Genomic DNA, 21008 nt, shown 5'->3' on the forward strand with positions numbered 1-21008 from the left:
GAAAAGTCAGGGACGATTTTTAGGTTCACAAAAACTCAAAGAACAAAACCCATAAGAACCTTCCGAAGTGGACAGACAATAACTTAAGCATGTTTTGCAATATCTGGTTAATTCGGTAACACGCACATTATTCTCATAATTCGTACGTTATATCTTGAATTCATACGTAGTCTTATCAAATGCAATTCACTTTACCTTCATCAGTATGAGAGTTATCAGCTTGTCTGTACTTCATAGACCTATATAAGATTGGAGTGGACCTTGAATGTGCTCTAGATATCGAAGATGGATAAACATATCAACTTCGTCTGTCTCTTTCTTCTGGTAAGAACAACTATTGTATACTACTCCCTTATGGCAATGGTTTTGCTAAAAATTTTGCAATTTATTGCTTGGTATCCTTTCCGTGAACGACCTTCTTGTTGTAAATGTGCCATGGAAAAGCAACAGCAAGCGACTGCTTATTTCACAATCCCATAGTATCACAGTCTTGTACTTTGACTACATGGTCAGCGTTGCAGCCTTCGATTTAGAGGGTGCCGGGTTCGTCTCCCGGCCTGTTCGTCTTTTAACTGCATCTGGTTAATGCCGCGGCCCAGAGACTGAATGTTTTTCTCATTACACACCTGTCCATATACATGAACACAACACACTACACTCTAGCAACCACCGCTGAAATAGTTAGAATGTCCCTCCACATAATATTGGCGTCAGGGAGGGCATCCAGCAGTAAAACAGGGCCGAGTCCACATGTGCGATACCGGTCGCAGCCGCAACCACGTGAGAGTGTGGGAAAGGCATCTGAAGAAGAAGAAGCAAAAGAAAAAAGGAAGAAGACATTCGTTGGTACCTCAATTCGAGTATGGCATAGTGAGATGCGAGTCTCAAAGGCTGCCCTTCTGTTCCTGCTCTCCGATTGATCCTCCAATATGAAGAGGCGGTGAAGAGGATCCATTGTTCTAAATTTTTTTAGGTTCCTGGTATCAAACTGCTATCCGTATGGGCCCAATCCGATTCTCAACCCTATGTGAGAGATTTGATCACACAGAAACAGCTTTGTGACCAAATAAGTTGGCTACACGGTACAGGTTGTGTAGTAGTGAGCTTGCATTCTGGGGGTGGTGTGTTCGAACCACACTGTCGGGAGCTCTGAACGTACAGTGAGTCAAAGTGAAACTCATACACCACTGTAACTAACATGCGTTTATGAATAGAAATGTGGACAATAAGTTATGTTCGCATTTTATGTGTGGCAAAATAATGGCATGTCCTGAATTATTAAGTCACCACAGGCAAGTTAGCGTATCCCTTAACTTAGCAAGATATAACAGGTTCTTTGTCTATATGTTCCTGGGGCACGTCAAAATGAAACTCATACAGTCCTATATGGGCAGATAAAAGGGCAGTATAAATTGTGTATGTTTGTGTTTCGACACCACATTCAGTTTGTTGTGGAAAGTTGTGAAACACGGATTATCTCCGGTGTTATCATGGAGCGTCAAAGAGGACAATCTTCGAACGAAGAAAGAGAACTGATGATTTTTCACTATAAGAGAGGAAAATCACTTCGAGAAATTGGTGAACTTGTAATCAGGAGTCATGCAACTGTACAATGCGTTATAAATAAATATCAAGGTACACGTAGCATTGAAAATAAACACAAAGTGAATGGGAGAAAACATTTCAACCTCAGGGAGGAACGTTGGATAGTAAGACAAGTGAAGAAAATCCAGTGATTAGTGCTCCGAAACCGGCTGTGATGGCTGAGGAACATACGAATAAGAGGGCCCATCCAGAAACTATTCGACTTATTCTAAGGAAAAGTAACAGGCATGGACGAATAGCTAGGAATGAAATATTTGTTAGCAAGCTTAATAGGAAGAAAACGTTGAGCTTCGTTAAGGAGTTTGTAGAAAAAGATTGTGACTTCTGGAAGACCGTTATTTTTGCAAATGAAAGCAAATACAATCTCTTCGGATCAGATGGAAAGGTCAATGCCTGGAGGAAAATAAATGAGGAGTAAAAACCTAGCAATCTACTCCCAAGTATCAAACATGGTGGAAGTAGTGTAACTGTCTGGGGTGCATGTCAGCTAGTGGACCAAGATAATTGAATTTTATTGATGAGACCATGAATAAACATGTGTATCTAAATATACTGAAGGAACATTTATGACCTAATGCTCAAAATCTTGGAATACTTGATCGATTTAAGTATTACCAAGATAACTACCCGAAGCACAAGGCTCATATAGTACGGATGTGGCTGCTGCAAAATTGCCCAAAAGTACTCGAGACACCTCCACAGTCACCAGACTTAAATGCCATAGAAAACCTATGGCGTTACTTGGAAGTAGCGATAATAATACAGCAGATTTCGAACAAAGATGATCTGAAAATGGCTCCATGTGAAGAATGGACGAAAATAGATCCATCTTATTGCTAAAAGTTGGTACAATCTTTACCTAACAGTTTAAGAGCCATGAAAAGTGTTAAAGGGTATCCTACAAAGTATTGACTGTTAAAAACTTTGTGTTATTAGAGATCGTTCAGGAACTACATGAAGGTGTATGAATTTTACTTTGACCTGTTTCATGCATATTTAAGAATAAGGTATTAATTTTCTTTTAAGTATAAGAAATATGAGTTGATTTACTTTGTACCTTAGTAGAGAAATGTGTGTTTGTTAAGCCAGAACCAAGACTAAAATAAAGTAATAGGTATTTTTTGTTGTTGAATCAAAATAAACAAGCTCTCCTCTAGTGTATGAGTTTCATTTTGACTCACTGTAGTTTTCCGTGATTTCCAATTTCCACACCAGGGATATTCTGCTTCTGTATTGAGCACGTATGCCAGATCGCACGAGAAGCTCCACCAAGGATGGACGGTCCACGTGTCTGATGGATCAGTTTAAGAACGGGACCAACTTGACAGGTTCGATCCTGGCTCAGTCCCGTGGTGTATGAATGTGCTCATATACGTCAGCCTCGTGTCGGTAGATTTACAGGCACGTAAATGAAATCCTGCGGCACTAAATCTCCGAAAACCGTAAAAGTAGGTAGTGGGACGTAAAATCAAATAACATAATTATATTATTATTATTATTATTATTATTATTATTATTATTATAAGAATGGGAAGAGTTATTTCAAGGGAATATCAAACTTGAACAGTAAAAGATTAAACTTTATTAACAATGGAAGAAACAACGACAAAATATATCATTCAGTCTTAAATCGTTCTGAATTAGAATGAAATTTCATCAAAATATTTCTTCTTCTAGTGACTGGACTCGTTAGTCTGTGATCAGTTAATTCACCAACCAATCTAACTTTCGAATACTCATTTTCTTTTTTTTTATTTCTTTCTTAATTCGTTTACCGTCCAGGGTTGGTTTTTCCCTCGGACTCAGCGAGGGATCCCACCTCTACCGCCTTAAGGGCAGCGTCCTCGAGTGTGAGATTTTGGGTCAGTGATAAAACTGGGGAAGAGGACCTGTACCTCGCCAAGCGGGCCTCACTTGCTATGCTGAACAGGGGCCTTGTGGGGGGGATGGGAAGGATGGTAATAATAATAATAATAATAATAATAATAATAATAATAATAATAATAATAATAATAATAATAATAATAATAATAATAATAATAATAATAATAATAATGTTGCTTTACGTCCCACTAACTACTCTTTTACGGTTTTCGGAGACACCGAGGTGTCTGAATTTTGTCCCGCAGGAGCTCTTTTACGTGCCAGTAAATCTACCGACACGAGGCTGACGTATTTGAGCACCTTCAAATACCACCGGACTGAGCCAGAATCGAACCTGCAAAGTTGGGGTCAGAAGGCCAGCGCCTCAACCGTCTGAGCCACTCAGCCCGGCTGGGAAGAATGGAAAGGTTAGACAAGGGAGAGGATAGGGTGCGGCTGTGGCCTTAAATTAGGTACCGTGCCAGCAATTGCCTGGAGAAGACATGGGAAACCACGGAAAACTACTTCGAGGATGGCTGTGGTGGGAATCGGCCCCCCTCCCGCCATAAGCAATTGACCTTCCGAGTCTGAGTGGAGCCGGTTCCAGTCTTCGTATCACTTTTAAAATTTCGTGGCAGAGCCGGGAATCGAACCCGGGCCTCTGGGGGTGGCAGCTAATCACACTAACAACTACACCACAGAGGCGGACAACTTAAAATAATTCCAGTTAATGCGGTTACAAATCATATAGAACTAATACACCTTTGTCACGGTGATGTTGGTAACCTGCTCACGACATCCAGTGTTTCCGCCCCGAAAGTCAGTAACTCCAGACGGTCGGGTATAGTTAGTAGAAGTCTACCTTCTTAGCTGAATGGCCCCAGGTTCGATTCCAGACCGGTTCGGGGATTTCAATCTTAAATGGTATTGGGTGTTTGTGCTATTCCCAACATTCTGCAAGCCATACACTACACACACAGCACTATCCTCCGCCACAATAGTACGCAGTTTTCTTATGGGTGGAAAGCCAGGATCTAAGCAACTGAACTAATACACTGTCTCTCTGTATAGTAATTTTTTAAGGGCCCTTATAACCTGAATAGTAGCGTGTAGAACCACGTTGGACTGGACGATGGACGTGATCAGGGGCGAAACTAACGCGCCCACAGGGCCCGTCTTGCAGGAAGTGGGGGTGGTGGTGGTGCGGGAGGGGTACGGGGCTCACTGAGCCATTCTATAGTACAGTATACCTGAATACGTAATGTGCCTCTAGTTGAAATGAAACCAGTGAAAGTATTCTATGCCAAATTAACTTATGCAATGTAATTTGTTTGTATTGATATAACGTCTAAACATCTACTTTGTGATGTGATTCACTTGGAACATAATGGTGCAGCTCTCTATTAGTACGATGCTTACAATGATACGAATTTAGAATCAGATCAGTATAGTAATTCACAGTCAGTTAGTCAGTTCAGTTGATAACTTGGTGACGTGTGCGTACATTTATAACGGGAAATCTAAGTAATAAAGCTTCTTCCAAACACGCAAGGGACCCAGCTCGATAGCTGCAGTCACTTAAGCCCCACTGTCGGCAGCCCTGAAGATGGTTTTCCGTGGTTTCCCATTTTCACACCAGGCAAATGCTGGGACTGTACTTAACTAAGGCCACGACCGCTTCCTTCCAATTCTAGGCATTTCCTATCCCATCGTCGCCATAAAAACCTGTGTGTGTCGCTGCGACGACGTAAAGCAAAAAAATAAAAAACGCAACGGAGAACGTGAAAATGAAGAATCTGTTAAAACTTGCAACATAATAGATTATTTCTTTAAAAGTGTAGGCGAACATTCCTTGTTATGTTCCAGTAGCAATAGTGTTACGTCTTATGATACATCCGTGTCCGGCGTGTCGATTGAACATTAAGTGAGAATGCAGCATAAAAGTCATGGGACTGTAATATTTGTGTTAGTGATAATTCAGCCCAGAGTGATTAAAAATATTATGTTAGTGCCATATCACGACAACAATAGAGTAATTTTGAAACTGGTAGTACGAAAAGTAGAATTGACACTCATTGGGGCCGGTACAGTGGTAAGTTAGATAAAGATTTGAATTTAAAAATTCGTGACCTTTCAAACTTAAAAGTGCTGGCCGAACTTCTGATAGTAGAAAATTCGGTCATTGCTTGTAGTATCCCTGATTTGTGTACAGTGCTGTAACCTTGTCTCACGTTACCGGTCACGACAGAATCCGCTGAACGATCGTTCAGTGCACTGCATTTTATACACTGACTTAGCAAATGTCATGGGATAGTCACTTAATAGCGTGTGGGGCCTCCTCTGCAGTGAGTCGACAAGTCCCTGGTAGTCCTCTGGACGCAGCTGACACCAAATCGTTTGCAGAGCGGCTGCCAACGCTGGTCTGTTCGTGGGTGCAGGATCCATGGGTGGAGATTGTCTCCGAGCAGCTCAACATAACGCGTGCCATTCAAAGTCTCTTCCAGAACAACTAGGGGGCCCATTCCATACCAGGAAAATGCACCCCAGACCATAACAGAGACACCAGCGCCCTGGACCACACCTTCGAGGCAGGCGGGATCCATCGCTTCATGTGGTCTGCGTCATACACGGTGCCTCCCATCGGCATGGTGCAGTTGAAATCGTGATTCGTTCGACCATATCACGTTGCGCCAATGTTCCAGTGTCCATCCCTGGTGATTGGCGACAAATGCGCGTCGTTGTGTTCGATGACGTTGGGTTAACAGTGGCACCCGTGTGCGGCGCCGGCTCCCATTCCCCATAGAACCCATGTTCGTACGGATTGTCTACTGGGAGACGTGTCTAGCACGGCCTGTGTTGAATTGAGCCGTGATTTGTTGCACGGTTGCCCGTCTGTCACTATTGACAATCCGTCTCAGATGTCGCCGGTCACGGTCATCGAGGGTGGCTGGACGGCTGGTCGTTCGTCTGTTGTGGACGGTGACACCCGCATTCAACCATTCACGATACACCCTGGACACGGTTGATCGTATGAAGCCGAATTCCCGCACCACTTCCGAAATTGCACTTCCCATCCGTCGGGCACCGACCTCCATACCACGTTCGAACGGTGTCAGCTCACGACGACGTTCCATGTTACATGTGCCACATGCACAGCCACTGCTTACAAGGTCTCCTATACAACTGCCGCTGGCACAGGGGGCGGGTGGTGCGCAGACAACACACCTGGGCATCAGTGCTCCGCTATCCCATGACATTTGCAAAGTCAGTGTAAATGCATACCGGCGCAGTAGTTAAGTTCATCGGCTTTACTCTCCATTGAAAGTTACAAAACCAGCAGTATTGATGCGGAAAGTATGGTTAACGAAACAATGGAGCTTCGGAAAATTGTGACGGATGCCAGTTCTGGCGGGTTTCAATTAATTATAATACATCTCTAGTATGTAAGAATAACCGGGCGAGTTAGCCATGCGGTTAAGGACGCGCGGCTGTGAGATTTCATCCGGGAGATAGTGGGTTCGAATCCCACTGTCGGCAGCCCTGAAGATGGTTTTCCGTGTTTTCCAATTTTCACACCAGGCAAATGCTGGGGCTGTACCTTAATTAAGGCTAGGGCCGCTTCCTTCCAACTCCTAGGCCTTTCCTATCCCATCGTCGCCATAAGACCTATCTGTTTCGGTGCGACGTAGAGCCACTAGCAAAAGAAAGTATGTAAGGATGACGTGATTAATGTGGGAAACGTCATTCTCGCGGAATTTGCTGAATCTGTGGAGGGGGCCCTAAAATATTATGTTGCTGGTGGGCCCGTCTTTTCTTAGTTAAGCTACTGGATGCGATGCCGCGTAACATAGACTCCACAACACACTGGAAGCTTTGGGAGATATGCTGGTCTATGATTACTGCACAGCCTCCCATAATGCACGAAGATTTGTCGAAAGAGAGTCCAGGGAGCGCTCATTCCTTTCGACAGTCCATCCTATACAAGCAGTTGTTGAAACAGTTAGTGCAACAATACGCAAACGTGTCCGTAGCAAACCCCCCACAGGAGGAGCAGGTGAAGTTGGTGAGCTAGCTTGTGTTGCCGTGAATCCGCAGATTAACTCACGTAACATTGCTAGAGGCAGTGGAATGAGTCAAAGTAATGCAATACGCACACTGCATCGACACAGATATCTCCTATGTCATGTGTAGCTTAATCAGGAATTACATGGAAATGACTTTCACAATCGAGTGAATTTCTATGAACTGCCGTTAAGATAAATTGCATTGTACAGTGCATTTCTCTCATTGGTTGGCCGGCAGGCGAGCCCAGCTTATCTGTCTCCCGTTGACTCATCACTTCCCGTTACACAGCACAGGGGCAGCACGGGAATGCCCGCACTTAGCAGTTCAGATCCGTGCTTGGAATGCGTTATCTCATGTGAGTGCTATGCCGCGGAGCGGGGAGTGTTGAGTCAATGGAAGGCGGAGAAGCCGGGCGCGCCTGCCGCCAGCCGGTGAGAGAATGTCACCCTAGTTCTCTACCTGTTTACCAATGAAGCAGGTTTAACAAATGAAGGGTCAGTGAATTTACGAAACATGCATGCTGCCCAGTGGACAATCCTCTTTGGCTTCGAAAGGGGGTGCGACAGCGACCGTGGGGTGTCAATGTACGGTGCGGAATAAGTGGCGACCAGCTCAATGGATTTCACTTCGTTGAAGGCATACAAAAACAGCTCTAAAATACATCGAAATCCTACAAAATGATGTTACAACTTAGCTAGAAAATGTCCCGCTGGAGACTCGTACAAGGATGTGCTACCAGCATGATGGTTGGTCAGCTCATTCTGCAATTAACACTAAGCGATAGAGACGGCCCCGCGGTATAGGGCTAGCATGCCTGCCTCTTACCCGGAAGCCCCGGATTCGATTCCAGACCAGGTCAGGTACATGTACCTGGATCTGAGGGCTGGTTCGAGGTCCACTCAGCCTACGTGATTACAATTGAGGAACTATCTAACGGTGAGATGGTGGCCTCGGTCTAGAAATCCAAGAATAATGACCGAGAGGATTCGTCGTGCTGACCACACGACACCTCATAATCGCAGGCCTTTGGGCTGAACAGCGGTCACTTGGAAGGTCATGGCCCTTCGGGGCTGTTGTGCCATGGGGTTTGGTTTTATTTTGTTTTGGACCCTTGCTAGAATGTTCAATGGACGTTTAACAGGACGTAGAGGTCATGTAAACTGGCCAGCCCATTCTCCTTATCTTACCACATTAGACTTTCCTTTGTAGGGTAGGCTAAAGGAGGCAGTCTACCACGACAACTCCAGAGGACATGAAACATGGCATAGAGATAGCCTGCGGTAGAATTACAACAAACTTGCTGTGCCGTGTTATCCACTCTTTACGCGGTAGATTACAAGTGTGTTTGGAAAATAGTGTGCAACACCCTGAACAATATTCTTACAAGAAAAAAGTTAATAAAATGTTGGCATGCGCATGTAATGCGCTGTTTATTTCTTAACAACCTATTCATACTACAAGTTTCATTATCACTGTTCTTACTTTTGGGACCTTTCCCATCAACCCCCATAGCTCATGGGACAATGTGACGGCGAAAATTACCCCGAATGTGTAATGATCACACGGGACCACGCGCCACAGAGATCGATAGTCAAGGGACCTTTTCTGTCTAGTGACAAATGTCACCTCATCTGGATTGTAAAAACATAATCCGAAGACATGAGCTAACAAATGCCCTTACGACAGTGCGAGGTCTACCGCACCTCCTACGCTCCGAGATATGAACACTGGCCTCTTAGGGCCACAGAACGTCCGCGTCTACAAAATCAACTAACTTAAATCTAACTTAAACGCTTAAATGAACGGAGGAGAAGGATGCATTTTCTTGGCAAAATGATAAGCATAAAGATGTTTAAAGAATTTAATCAATCTTGTTAAAACACATGAACAAAATTTAATAATCCCGATAACGAAAAATAATTGACACTAATAACTCATTTAAAATTAAATAAAACCATGGAAATCCATCTCCCGTTGTCAAAAACCAAATGAAAAACTAATTGCATCTTTCATAAATATCAATAACTTGATTGAGCAGTTCATTGTCTTCTAATGATCGATTTAATTGTTGATCAATCCCTCTTTTAAATATTAGATGTTGAGTACGAACTTTCCAATCCTATTACCATAACTTTGAGACACATCACATATTTAAAGATTATGCGAATGCGAAGGTATTCTCCAGGATATTTCCTGTTTACATAAACAACATAACACTATAATTAATCTGGGAATAGACTCAGAGTGGTCGCCTAGTTAAAATATAACCCAATTAAATTATAAACAAAACGTGAGATGAAGAAAACTTTAAAAACACTTCCCGTGTAATAACGACACATAATCCATGAATAACAGACTGGACTGGGAGTGAACACATATATCCCCACATACGATGACCGACAGCACAAGGTCAACAGGGTCAGAACCTTTTCACATCAATAAACACTACAAAAGAAACTCATGAAGTCACATCCAAACAGAAAACACTACTTACACATAAAAATACCCAGAAATATATAAAATCTTGAAAAAGAATGGCAAATGGCACATACACTGGCTGTATTCTTGTAGTAAGCATGTTGCTGTGTGACCGGCAATACTTCATGTGCCCCAGGACTCGAACTAGTGGCCTCGATTTCACCATCATCATTTGATCCTGTAGTTCCCTGATTAACATCTTAAGTAGGGAAATAACTAATAACTCTGACATTAATTTAATCATATACTCGTTACTCAAATGAGTAAATCCAATATTATTGCCTCTTCTACTTTGAGCTGTCTTTGTGTAGAAACCCAGCATGGTATCTGACATTGAAACTTCCGTTCGCTCTGCGATCCCTTTCAATACGACTGCACCAACGTAACACTATCAGTGCTCAAATCACTTCGTACATGCTCTGCACTCTTCAAATATATCACTCTATCTCGCTGCCTCATCATTTGTCTCATCTCTTATTCACAAAGGGCTTGCGTTCACACACAGCTCATCGTATCGGCGATTTCTCTACGGTTTCTCTCGCACACAAGCCAAAAATTATCATTAACTGAAAACAAAAGATATGTAATTGTAAAGTAAAGTAACTTTAAATAAAATCAAAGCATTTAATCTCAAATAATAATAATAATAATAAGACATGGGTCTAGCTACGTTGGGGAGGATGATGTTTCGAGTCCCGGACGGGCCGTTTTCTACACACACAGGTTGTACAGCCATTAGTTATTCTAGCATGCAGTCTAAACTGCTGAGAAATTTTATGATTAGAGTGCCTTATTATCCCCGCATTTAAAATAATATCAACAAGTAATTGTGAGGACCCTGTCGTCTTGCTATTCTGACTAATAATGAATATTTAAATTAGAAGAAGGCTACTATGTTAAGTTAACAACAACATTAATAGTTTCCCCCTCTCTAAAACACTCTCAAACATTAAAAACAATAAAACACATGCACATGCAATTCGATGAATCAAATTAAGGTGCTTGAAATTAACCTCACGAGTTTCCATTCCCAGATAATCTCACATAATTAAAATACTATCCTACTGACCACTCCAAGCTACCCTTATCTGGCAATCTAATATTCATCAAATTATTCTAATTCTATCCTGATAATATCTACATATTTACAATAAGAAAGAATCCCCCGCATTCAAATGAATCAGAAATTTGTACTCAACATCGTGTCGGGTCGTCCATCATTCGAGCCTCGGGAGGCTCGCGGCGTAGCTTACTCTATCCTGAAGCTGTGGTAGGCCATGGGTTCCAAACGTTTTGCTTCGATTCTAGAAGTCTTCATGGTCCTTAAATTCACAAGCACTGGAACAAGATTAAGCACATCACGTTCACAGAGGATCCTTCTCCACGCGTCACAGTTATCTTGAGCCGATACTGGCAACTCTAAAATTTCACTAGCTCTCAGTAGGTGAGCTATAAATCCACTAACATAGTTTCGACATAAGCCGTATGTGAAAATATGAAACTCCACTTTCCTACTTTAAATAGGCAAAGTTAATTCACGGCAGACACTAGTACGATCACTGCTACAGTTTAAACAACTTAAAGGAATGTGAGAGTGGATTTCTATGTCCAAAACCCCGTCACAGTTATCTGTATTTCTGCAGACAAAGCCTATTTCTACGTACTGTTTTAAGTACAGCTTATACTTCAAAATATAGTACTATCGTTTTACATGGAACTTCCTCCTTCTCTACCCGCGTGTTTATCCACACGATTTCACCAGTTTATTAACGATCACACTCCTGTCTTCGTCCCTATCACAAGTCATTGTCTAGAGAACAATTCCTTTCTCACGATGCACGGCGCAATACCGCGTCACGGTCTCGCGATACGAATATCGGCACAGTCTGATCATACGTCCAACAAGTCGTGATCGTCCCGTAATTTGAAAGGCACTCCCGTTTTCAGAGTTTTTCACTGTTATGTGCTATTATAAGTACTCGAATACCGCACTCCTGTTCACTTGAGCGGATACACATACAAACAAAGGCAAAGTCCGATCACTGACTGGCGGTATGAATGCCTCTGGAATTTCACTAAAACTCGCCCTCCACTAGCACAGGCGGAAGCTTATATGGTTTCACCCCGGTTCGGAGGAGAATAGAGGGAAGCTCCCCACTCCAATTTCTAGATCTCTTGATCCACGAGACCTACGGTAATAGCGATGCGATTGATTGTGTGGCCCATCAATCAATATCACTTGCTGTGATGCGTAACCCAAACCGATCAATAGAATAATTATAATCTGCAATCTTAAGTCAGGCCTACTTCTGGGAATCCCTATTGGACGCATTAGTTCGCAGCTAGCGTGGGCACGCTCCGGCCGATTACATAACGATTGGCGGCGTAATTTCATACACAGTGCTATATTAATCGGACTTATAATTTTTAAAGGACCAAATATTATCAATTTTGATTTGACATGACTTTGTATAATTTATGCGACGTTTAACCAAATATTAATCGAAAGTCACCTTCAGACGTTGGCACTACTGTGATCCGGCATTTGTTTTACGGGCGGAGTTAACTAGATATATTTTCTTTCCTTGTCTTTCCTCGTCGTGTGCTCTCACTGGAGTTAACTTATTGAGTTAACTTATCACATTTTAACAAACGAAGTTATTAATCTTTTTTCATGCTTTCAATTATGCTAGAGATAATAGGGAGTTTACATGTAAAAATACGTAAGTTTGAGCTGAATACTATACTTTACAATTTAATATTAATAAATGTATCTACTAATTTCATGAGTCTCTCTCCTATCGTTTTGCCTAGGAAAGATGCTTTCCAAAATTCCTTGTTATTTAAGAAATATTGCCGGTGGTAATGTTAGGTGACTAACTCTGTATATACACCGCAAACAAGTTTGTAATATCACTAATACTGTCATTTTGCTCTACGTCCCACTAACTACTTTTATAATTTTCGGAGACGCCGAGGTGACGGAATTTAGTCCCTCAGAATTTTTTTACGTGCCAGTAAATCTATCGACACGACTCTGACATATTCGAGCACCTTCAAATACCACAGAACTGAGCCAGGATCGAGCCGGCCACCTTGGGGTCAGAAGGCCATCGCCTCAACCGTCTAAGCCACTCAGCCCGGCATATGGAATGTCAAGGATGCAATGCAAGAGTAAAGTTACAGAATGTTGTTTAAAAATCACAGATTACCTTGTAATGTAAACTTTTATAAACTCGAATGCTTTTTTTCCAAAATCTAACGCGAATAAATGTTAATAACATTGATAAAACTTGTTGTTTAAATGGGCCTAACTGCTAGGTCATCGGCCCCCTAATGGTACGAGGTGCAACGAAATGAAACCACAATTAAAACTTCAAAATGTATCCACTGACTAGAATCTAGAACGAATGATGACGAAAAAATACAATGAATTCAAAACAATAAGTGGATCTAATACTATCCTTTATTTTCTGATATGATACTTATTGTCCAAAGGGGTCCAAAATCCAGGTCACTGGTAAAGCAGAACTGCCACCTGGGCGGCTGCCCTAAATGCAGATCAGTAGTGATTGACTGACTGTGCGGTGTTTCATAATGAGTCCCATTGCGTTAGAACTCTTCTGAATAAAAGCAAATCAAATCCAAAGTTGAAATCCTCTATGCCAGGGCCATCCAAACAGCGCGGCCAGAGCCAGTGCTCCGAGCGCTTTGGGGTAAGGTAGTTTCGGTAGTGGTGGGAGGAGCTTGGCTAGCTGAGCGAGCGGTCTGCCCGCCGGGCCGAAGAGATCAGCCGATTTTTTAGTGTGCCACTGAGATTTTATGTGTTAAAAAACACAATTTGTAACGGCATTACAGTGCCAACCACAGGCATGATTACGGTGATTTGACAGACGCCAGTCGCCAATCGAAGTTGGAAGAACTGAAAGAAAATTTCAAGCAGCACTGTTCTGTAAGTATTATTGTTTTAATTTTTTAATACTTGTTTACAAACGAGAATGAATAAATGATTGAATTATCTGAAGAACACTAAAGTTGTGACTTGCCGTATTTTTGTCTGACAGGAGATTGAGGAGAGTGAGGTTGGTGGACCCAATTTACGAACAAGCTACAAATGTTCGTCGCAAATTGCCAAAGCTGGGAAACCCTTCGCGGAAGGGAATGTAATCAAGGAGTACCTAATGGACGCGGCGGCATGTATTTGTCCTATGAAGCTAGTTGAGAAATTTCACAAAATCTTTCTTTCTCCTCACACTGTGGCTCGCAGAATAGACAATATGGCGGTTGATATGGAACAGCAATTAATGGAGAATGCAGCAAATTTTGTATCCTTTTCCATCGCCCTCGATGAATCAACCGACATTGCGGACACAGCTCAGCTCGTTATTTTCATTCGAGGGGTAGATGACGATATTAGGGTCACCGAGGATTTCCTAGACTTGGTAGCTCTCAAAGACACCACTACCGGTTTCGATATTTTCAAAGCAGTGGGGGGCATTTTGAGTCAATGGGATTAAAATGGGAACGGTTGACGAGTGTAACGACGAATGGAGCTCCTGCATTACGTAGTCTACGCACGGGGTCCCCCTCAGCTATGTAAAATTAAAAATGACTGAGAGCGGTACTACCCTAATGGCGGCGATCCAGTGCTTGATACACCAGGAGGGAATCTGTACATAAGTCGCCAAACTTAAAGACGTAATCGGAACAGTTGTGCGAGTGGTAAATTTTCTTCGATCCCATGGACTCATGCACCGTCACTTCAAAGAGCACCGGGCGAGTTGGCCGTTCAGTTAGCGGCGCGCAGCTGTGAGCTCGCAATCGGGAGAACCCCACTGTTGGCAGCACTAAAAATGGTTTTCCGTGGTTTCCCATTTTCACACCAGGCAAATGCTGGGGCTGTACCTTAATCAGTACCTTAATTAAGACCACGGCCGCTTCTTTCCCATTCCTGGGCCTTTCTTGTCCCATCGTCGCCATAAGACCTACCTGTGTCGGTGCGACGTAAAGCGAATTGCAAAAAAAAAAAAAAAAAAAAAAAAAAAATTCAAAGAGTTCTTGGACGACATCGAAGTGGAGTATCCGGATATCCCGTACCATGCAGAAGTAATATGGCTGAGCAAGGCGAAGGTGCTTCATCGAGTTTTTTGCTTGCAAAATGCAAGAGATACCTTTTATGACATAAAAGGGCGGCCCGAAATTCTTTTGCGTGATCCTAAGTGGATGGCGGACTTGGCCTTTTTAAGTGACTTTACTGCCCGTCTGAATACTTGAACACTTCGCTTACCGAGCTCGATAGCTGCAGTCGCTTAAGGGCAGCCGTATCCAGTATTCGGGAGATAGTAGATTCGAACCCCTCTGTCGGCAGCCCTGAAGATGGTTTTCCGTGGTTTCCCATTTTTACACCAGGCAAATGCTGGGGCTGTACCTTAATTAAGGCTACGGCCGCTTCCTTCCCAGTCCTATCCCTTTCCTGCCTCATCGTCGCCATAAGACATATCTGCGTCGGTGCGACGTAAAGCCAATAGAAAAAAAGAAAAAACTTCGCTTCAGAGCGGAAAGCACAATATCTGCGATTTGGTGGAAGAAATTCAAGCGTTCAAAAGAAAATTGATTTTGTGGGAAAACCAGTTGCGTGCAAGGAACACAGGACATTTTCCATTGCTTGAAACAGTGAAATAAGGTGTCGACCTTGATGAGTACTTGCAGGTAATTCGCCAATTACAAGAACAGTTTGAAAAGAGATTTTCAGAATTATCAGAACTCCAAGCGGTGTTATATGTATTTGTTCGAACATTTTCACTTAGTGCAGACAGTGCTCCACAGCTATTTCAGTTAGGGTTGCTTGAACTGCAGTGCAATGTTCGTCTTAAAGACCGCTTTCTAATGTCACGAAGTTTGGAAGAATTTTACAGCGGTTTTCCGCAAGAAGAATACCCCCTTTTATATAAACATGCATGTAAAGTTCTATCAATGTTCGGCTCAACGTACATTTGTGAGCGTTTCTTTTCGGTTCTTAAGCTTACCAAAAGTAAACATCGTGCAACGATGAGCGATAGAAACTCGCGTAATTGTTTAAGAATATTGGTAAAGTATTGGTCAAATTTTGTTTAATTTTCCTCTCAGATATGTTCATAATTTCAGTTTTGAATAAATCACATTTCTGTATTCTTTACTTAACACTTGATTTCGTTTCCTACATATTCCATACATCGGAGTACCTTTCGATTTGTATATGTGTTATGGCAAAACAGCCCTATCAATATGATGTCAACAAACCCACAAAAGCCGTCGGACGCACGACTGTACGTATCTATTCAGTGCGGTCCGAACATCATCCGTCTCAGGTCTTCTCGCTGCCACACTGTAGGAGTGGTAGGGGAAGGAGCGCTCGTCTGACTGCCCAGTGCTCCCCGAGCGCGGGCGCGCTCTCGGAGCGCAATAGCTGGATGGCCCTGCTCTATGCCTTTTAACAGAGCATTGGCTTGTCTACCGCTGGCAGAGTCAGTCAGTGAAATTTCTTGTAGAGTCGACAGAGTGGCTTCAAACTTACTTAACAAATATTAAGTACCTACTTACGCTGGCGGAAAAGAATATATCCAAACGCCAAGAAAGTGTTGTGTTAGATTAACGAACGTTGGTAGGCGTGTTTATAGATCTGAAAGATGACGTTGATTAAAATTTCCAGCAAATCGCATTAGCGTGGCGCTAGTAGCTGTCGCATGATCTTGCAAATCAGATTTGCTTTAAATACGGGCTGTACATTGCGAGAGCGGTAGTTACCTGTGAGATTGGACGGAGTGACTGTGAGTGGGTCAAGAATGTCTTTACGACGACGAAGAGGCCAGTATCAACACCTCACTGCGGGTGAACGAGGCCGTATAATAGGGCTACGTGAAGGTCGTATAATAGAGCTACGTGAAGGTGGATTTTCCTTCCGCGCTATTGTAAAACGACTTGGCAGGAATGTCTTCACTGTGCATGGGTGCTGGCAACAGTGGTCACGAGAAGGTATGCTCCCCGTGGCACCACTGAGAGGGAGGACCGCCGTCTTCGACGTGTGGCTGTGGCGCAGAGGACGTCGTCTGCACCAGCAATTCGTGCGGCAGTTCGCACCACAGTGAAGCAACGAACTGTTAGAAATCGGTTACTTGAAGGAAAGCTCTGAGCCAGACGCCAATCGGCGTGCATTCCGCTTACCCCAAACAACCGCCGTCTCCGACTTCAGTGGTGTCAAGCGAGAGCTCATTGGAGGATGGAGTGGAGGTCCGTTGCGTTTTCCGATGAAAGCAAGTTCTGCCTTGGTGCCAGTGATGGCCGTGTGTTGGTTAGAAGGAGGCCAGGTGAGCACCTGCATTCCACCTGTCATTAGATTGTTCTTGGTTAAATACTTTCCTCCTTTCTGCTTTACCTCTGACTCTTACTGCAAGCTTTTGTTTCAATTTGGCTTTCACCAAATAGTAGTCTGATTCTATATCCGCACCTCTATAAGTACGCACATCCTGTTCATTTGACGCGTGTCTTTTATCAGTCAGTATATGGTCGATTTGATTCTTGGTGTTCCCATATGGTGCTTCCCAAGTTTCTTTATGAATTCTCTTGTAATCAAATGTAGTGCTACTGATTACCGTATCCATTGCTGTAGCGAAATCAATAACCCGTAACCGATTGTTTTTACTTTTCAAATTTAAACTCTGTGCTCCCATTGAGGGTCTAAATTCTTCCTCTTGTTGTCCCAGTTTTGCAGTGAAGTCCCCAATTACTATTTTAATGTTATGTATAGATGCCTAATCGTACTGTTTTTCAAGTTCTTCATAAAACTTTCCTTTTCTTCAATAGGTGCATGTACGCTTATAAGTGTATAATAAAAAAAAACGGCCCCTGATTCTCATGACGCAGATTCTTTCATTTACTGCCTTCTAAGACATTAAGGATGCTTCAGTTGTTTAGATATCATAAAGCCTGTTGCACAGATTTTCTCGCTATTTCCACTATTGATTAAAGTATAATCCTGTAAATCGACCATCTCAATTTCCCGCCATCTAATTTCTTGTACAGCAGCAATTTAAACATTATACATTCTAAGTTTCTCTTCTAGTTTTCTGCTTTCTCCTGGCTGGAGTAGACTTCTCACATTCCAAATCGCGAATACCAATCCATAACCATTTCCTCGCCTAGGTCGTTTTTCAATTTTATCCGCCCGGTTTATTCTTATTCTTTGTGGCTTCTCAACAAGCTTTTTTTACGGTATAGAGGTGTCAACCCTATACTCAACCCCCAACCTGGAGGAACAGGGTATCCCTTTTAGTCTGGATCATCACCTTCGACCTGTCCGGCATGGGAGGCCCTACCAGTAGCTAAGCTACCGCCGGCATAGCTCTCAGGATCTTTTGACCCCACAAGCCCCACCACCACAAGGTAAAGATACCATCGATGGGAGCTTCTGCTGCATAGATGGAAATATGTTCTGGCAAACGAAAACCTTAAGCTTCATGTTATTTTTATAAACATACTTACTGATTGTTGTACAATGTGTGATATCTGGCTCCATTATACTACCCACTAAATAGCTTCATAACATATACTGTACGTGGAGGAACGACGCAGGACTTAATCGTTCGAAGCATTTTACGAGATGAGTTATTCATTGGCTGCTTGTTATATTTGTTGCAGGTGTCTGATGCTGTAGCAATAATTGGTGATGAAGAAATAAATGTTTGCGATTCTGGAGGGGTGAAATGCAGTGCCAGTTGTAAACAAATTGGTGTGTGCCTCGATGACTCAAGTAAGGATGGCTACGAGTGGTATCCAGTTCGTAATTGTAGCGAAAACGAATACTGTTCTTGTGTGGGACCATCGTGTCGTTGTATTGGAGAGGTTGGCAGTTGTGTACCGAATTCTCGCACCATTACTTGTTTGTCAGCGGGCTTGTATCCTGACCCCTATGACTGCAATACATTTTTGTGGTGTGATCCCCATGCCGACAACATAGTTATGACCTGTCAAGCTGATCATCTTTATGACGCATGCACTGGACAGTGTGACATAACAGGAACGTCATGTTCTATTGTTCCCCCAATCTGTACTGCTATTGGTGAAGTATTCCAACTGGAAAATAATAATAGGATATACTTCTTTTGCCAAGATGACGGAAGCGGTCTCTTGCACCCTGTTATGGACAGATGTAGTAAAGGGTTCTTTGATCCGTCTTTAGGTAAATGCGTTGGAGAGGGAGAAGCAGGTTGTATCATGGGAGATACCTCAAGTACAGTTACTCCAACTTCAGCCACGAATATTACCTCCTCGCCGATCACTCCTTCAACCCCTTCAAGTACAGTTACTCCAACTTCAGCCACGAATATTACCTCCTCGCCGATCACTCCTTCAACCCCTTCAAGTACAGTTACTCCAACTTCAGCCACGAATATTACCTCTTCGCCGATCACTCCTTCAACCCCCATCACGTGCAACAAAATTGGTTCGATCCCGGATCCAGCAGACTGCCATTCATATTACTACTGTGATAGTACCCTAACACCTTATCATATGAAATGTTCTCCTGGCGCCGTTTACGACCAACAGAAAGGTCATTGTTCTCCAGGCTCCTGTTAAAACATCACGAACCTGCATTCTCGGGACGAAATCAGTTTTTATGTGTGTATTTTTGCTATTGAGAACTCTACACTATGTGGCGTTAAAGAACTGTACCCTCTTGTTCGTGCACAGGGACGATTAAGGACAGGTCACACCCATCGCAGTAGAGAAGATAATTACCATCCAACCTATAACGTAACTAGAATAGACTTACTTGCATTGTGCTTCGATATTCAATTTGAGAACCAGTTTTTTTCGAAATGATGAATTACAGTATTCGTTGTACTCACATTCTGGAGTAAAATTATTTGTAAATAAATAATGATAATAAAAGAGAAATAAAATATGTTATATGTTCCAATGTACGCTTCTTATTAATTTAGTTTCCTTATGTAAAAACGTTTCCAGCACCGTACTGATGTCCACGTACAATTTAAGATAAATTTGAAGAATGGCGTCGGGGTAGACACTATTTATTTCAAGTGTCATAAAGATTGTAGGCACAAGTTAAAGCGGAGTAGGACAAGATGAGTTTGGTTTCCGAAGAAATATAGGAGCATGCATGTCTGAACTCCGAGGATCAAGTTAAGAAGGACTAGCCCAAGAACATATAGGATATGTAGATATAGAAAAGGCATCTGATAATGTTAACTGGACCAACATATATGACATTTGGAGGTAATCAGAATTAGATGCCGTGAAAGAAGGGTTATCCACAATGTACACTGACTGACAGAGCAAATGCAACACCAAGAAGGAGTGGTTCGAAAGGCATGGAAGTTGGGCAAAAAACAGAGACGGCACGGACGAATAATTGATGTTTATTTCAAACCGATATGCAGGTTACACAATGCGCACGGCATCGACTCAGTAGGATGTAGGACCACCGCGAGCGGCGATGCACGCAGAAACACGTCGAGGTACAGAGTCAATAAGAGTGCGGATGGTGTCCTGAGGGATGGTTTTCCATTCTCTGTCAACCATTTGCCACAGTTGGTCGTCCGTACGAGGCTGGGGCAGAGTTTGCAAACGGCGTCCAATGAGATCCCACACGTGTTCGATTGGTGAGAGATCCGGAGAGTACGCTGGCCACGGAAGCATCTGTACACCTCGTAGAGCCTGTTGGGAGATGCGAGCAGTGTGTGGGTGGGCATTATCCTGCTGAAACAGAGCATTGGGCAGCCCCTGAAGGTACGGGAGTGCCACCGGCCGTAGCACATGCTGCACGTAGCGGTGGGCATTTAACGTGCCTTGAATACGCACTAGAGGTGACGTGGAATCATACGCAATAGCGCCCCAAACCATGATGCCGCGTTGTTGTCTAGCGGTAGGGCGCTCCACAGTTACTGCCGGATTTGACCTTTCTCCACGCCGACGCCACACTCGTCTGCGGTGAATATCAC

General features: G+C 43.0%; 1 protein-coding gene across 1 annotated transcript; it reads left to right on the forward strand.

The window, feature by feature from the left end:
* Positions 1–211: 211 nt before the first annotated feature.
* Positions 212–19966, forward strand: LOC136863346 (uncharacterized). Its single transcript, XM_067139733.2, has 2 exons — positions 212–324; positions 18685–19966. The coding sequence occupies exons 1-2, from the start codon at positions 286–288 to the stop codon at positions 19621–19623; spliced, it is 978 nt and encodes a 325-aa protein (XP_066995834.2). The 5' UTR covers positions 212–285; the 3' UTR covers positions 19624–19966.
* Positions 19967–21008: the final 1042 nt, after the last annotated feature.

The sequence above is a fragment of the Anabrus simplex genome, chromosome 2 (genome assembly GCF_040414725.1).
Source record: "Anabrus simplex isolate iqAnaSimp1 chromosome 2, ASM4041472v1, whole genome shotgun sequence".
NCBI classification, from domain to species: Eukaryota; Metazoa; Arthropoda; class Insecta; order Orthoptera; family Tettigoniidae; genus Anabrus; species Anabrus simplex.

Bases quoted from the DNA above. Each gene is read 5' to 3' on its own strand.
- LOC136863346 (XM_067139733.2), top strand. From the start codon at position 286: ATGGATAAACATATCAACTTCGTCTGTCTCTTTCTTCTG. The intron at 325-18,684 runs GTAAGAACAACT...TATTTGTTGCAG, and splicing joins TCGTCTGTCTCTTTCTTCTG to GTGTCTGATGCTGTAGCAAT.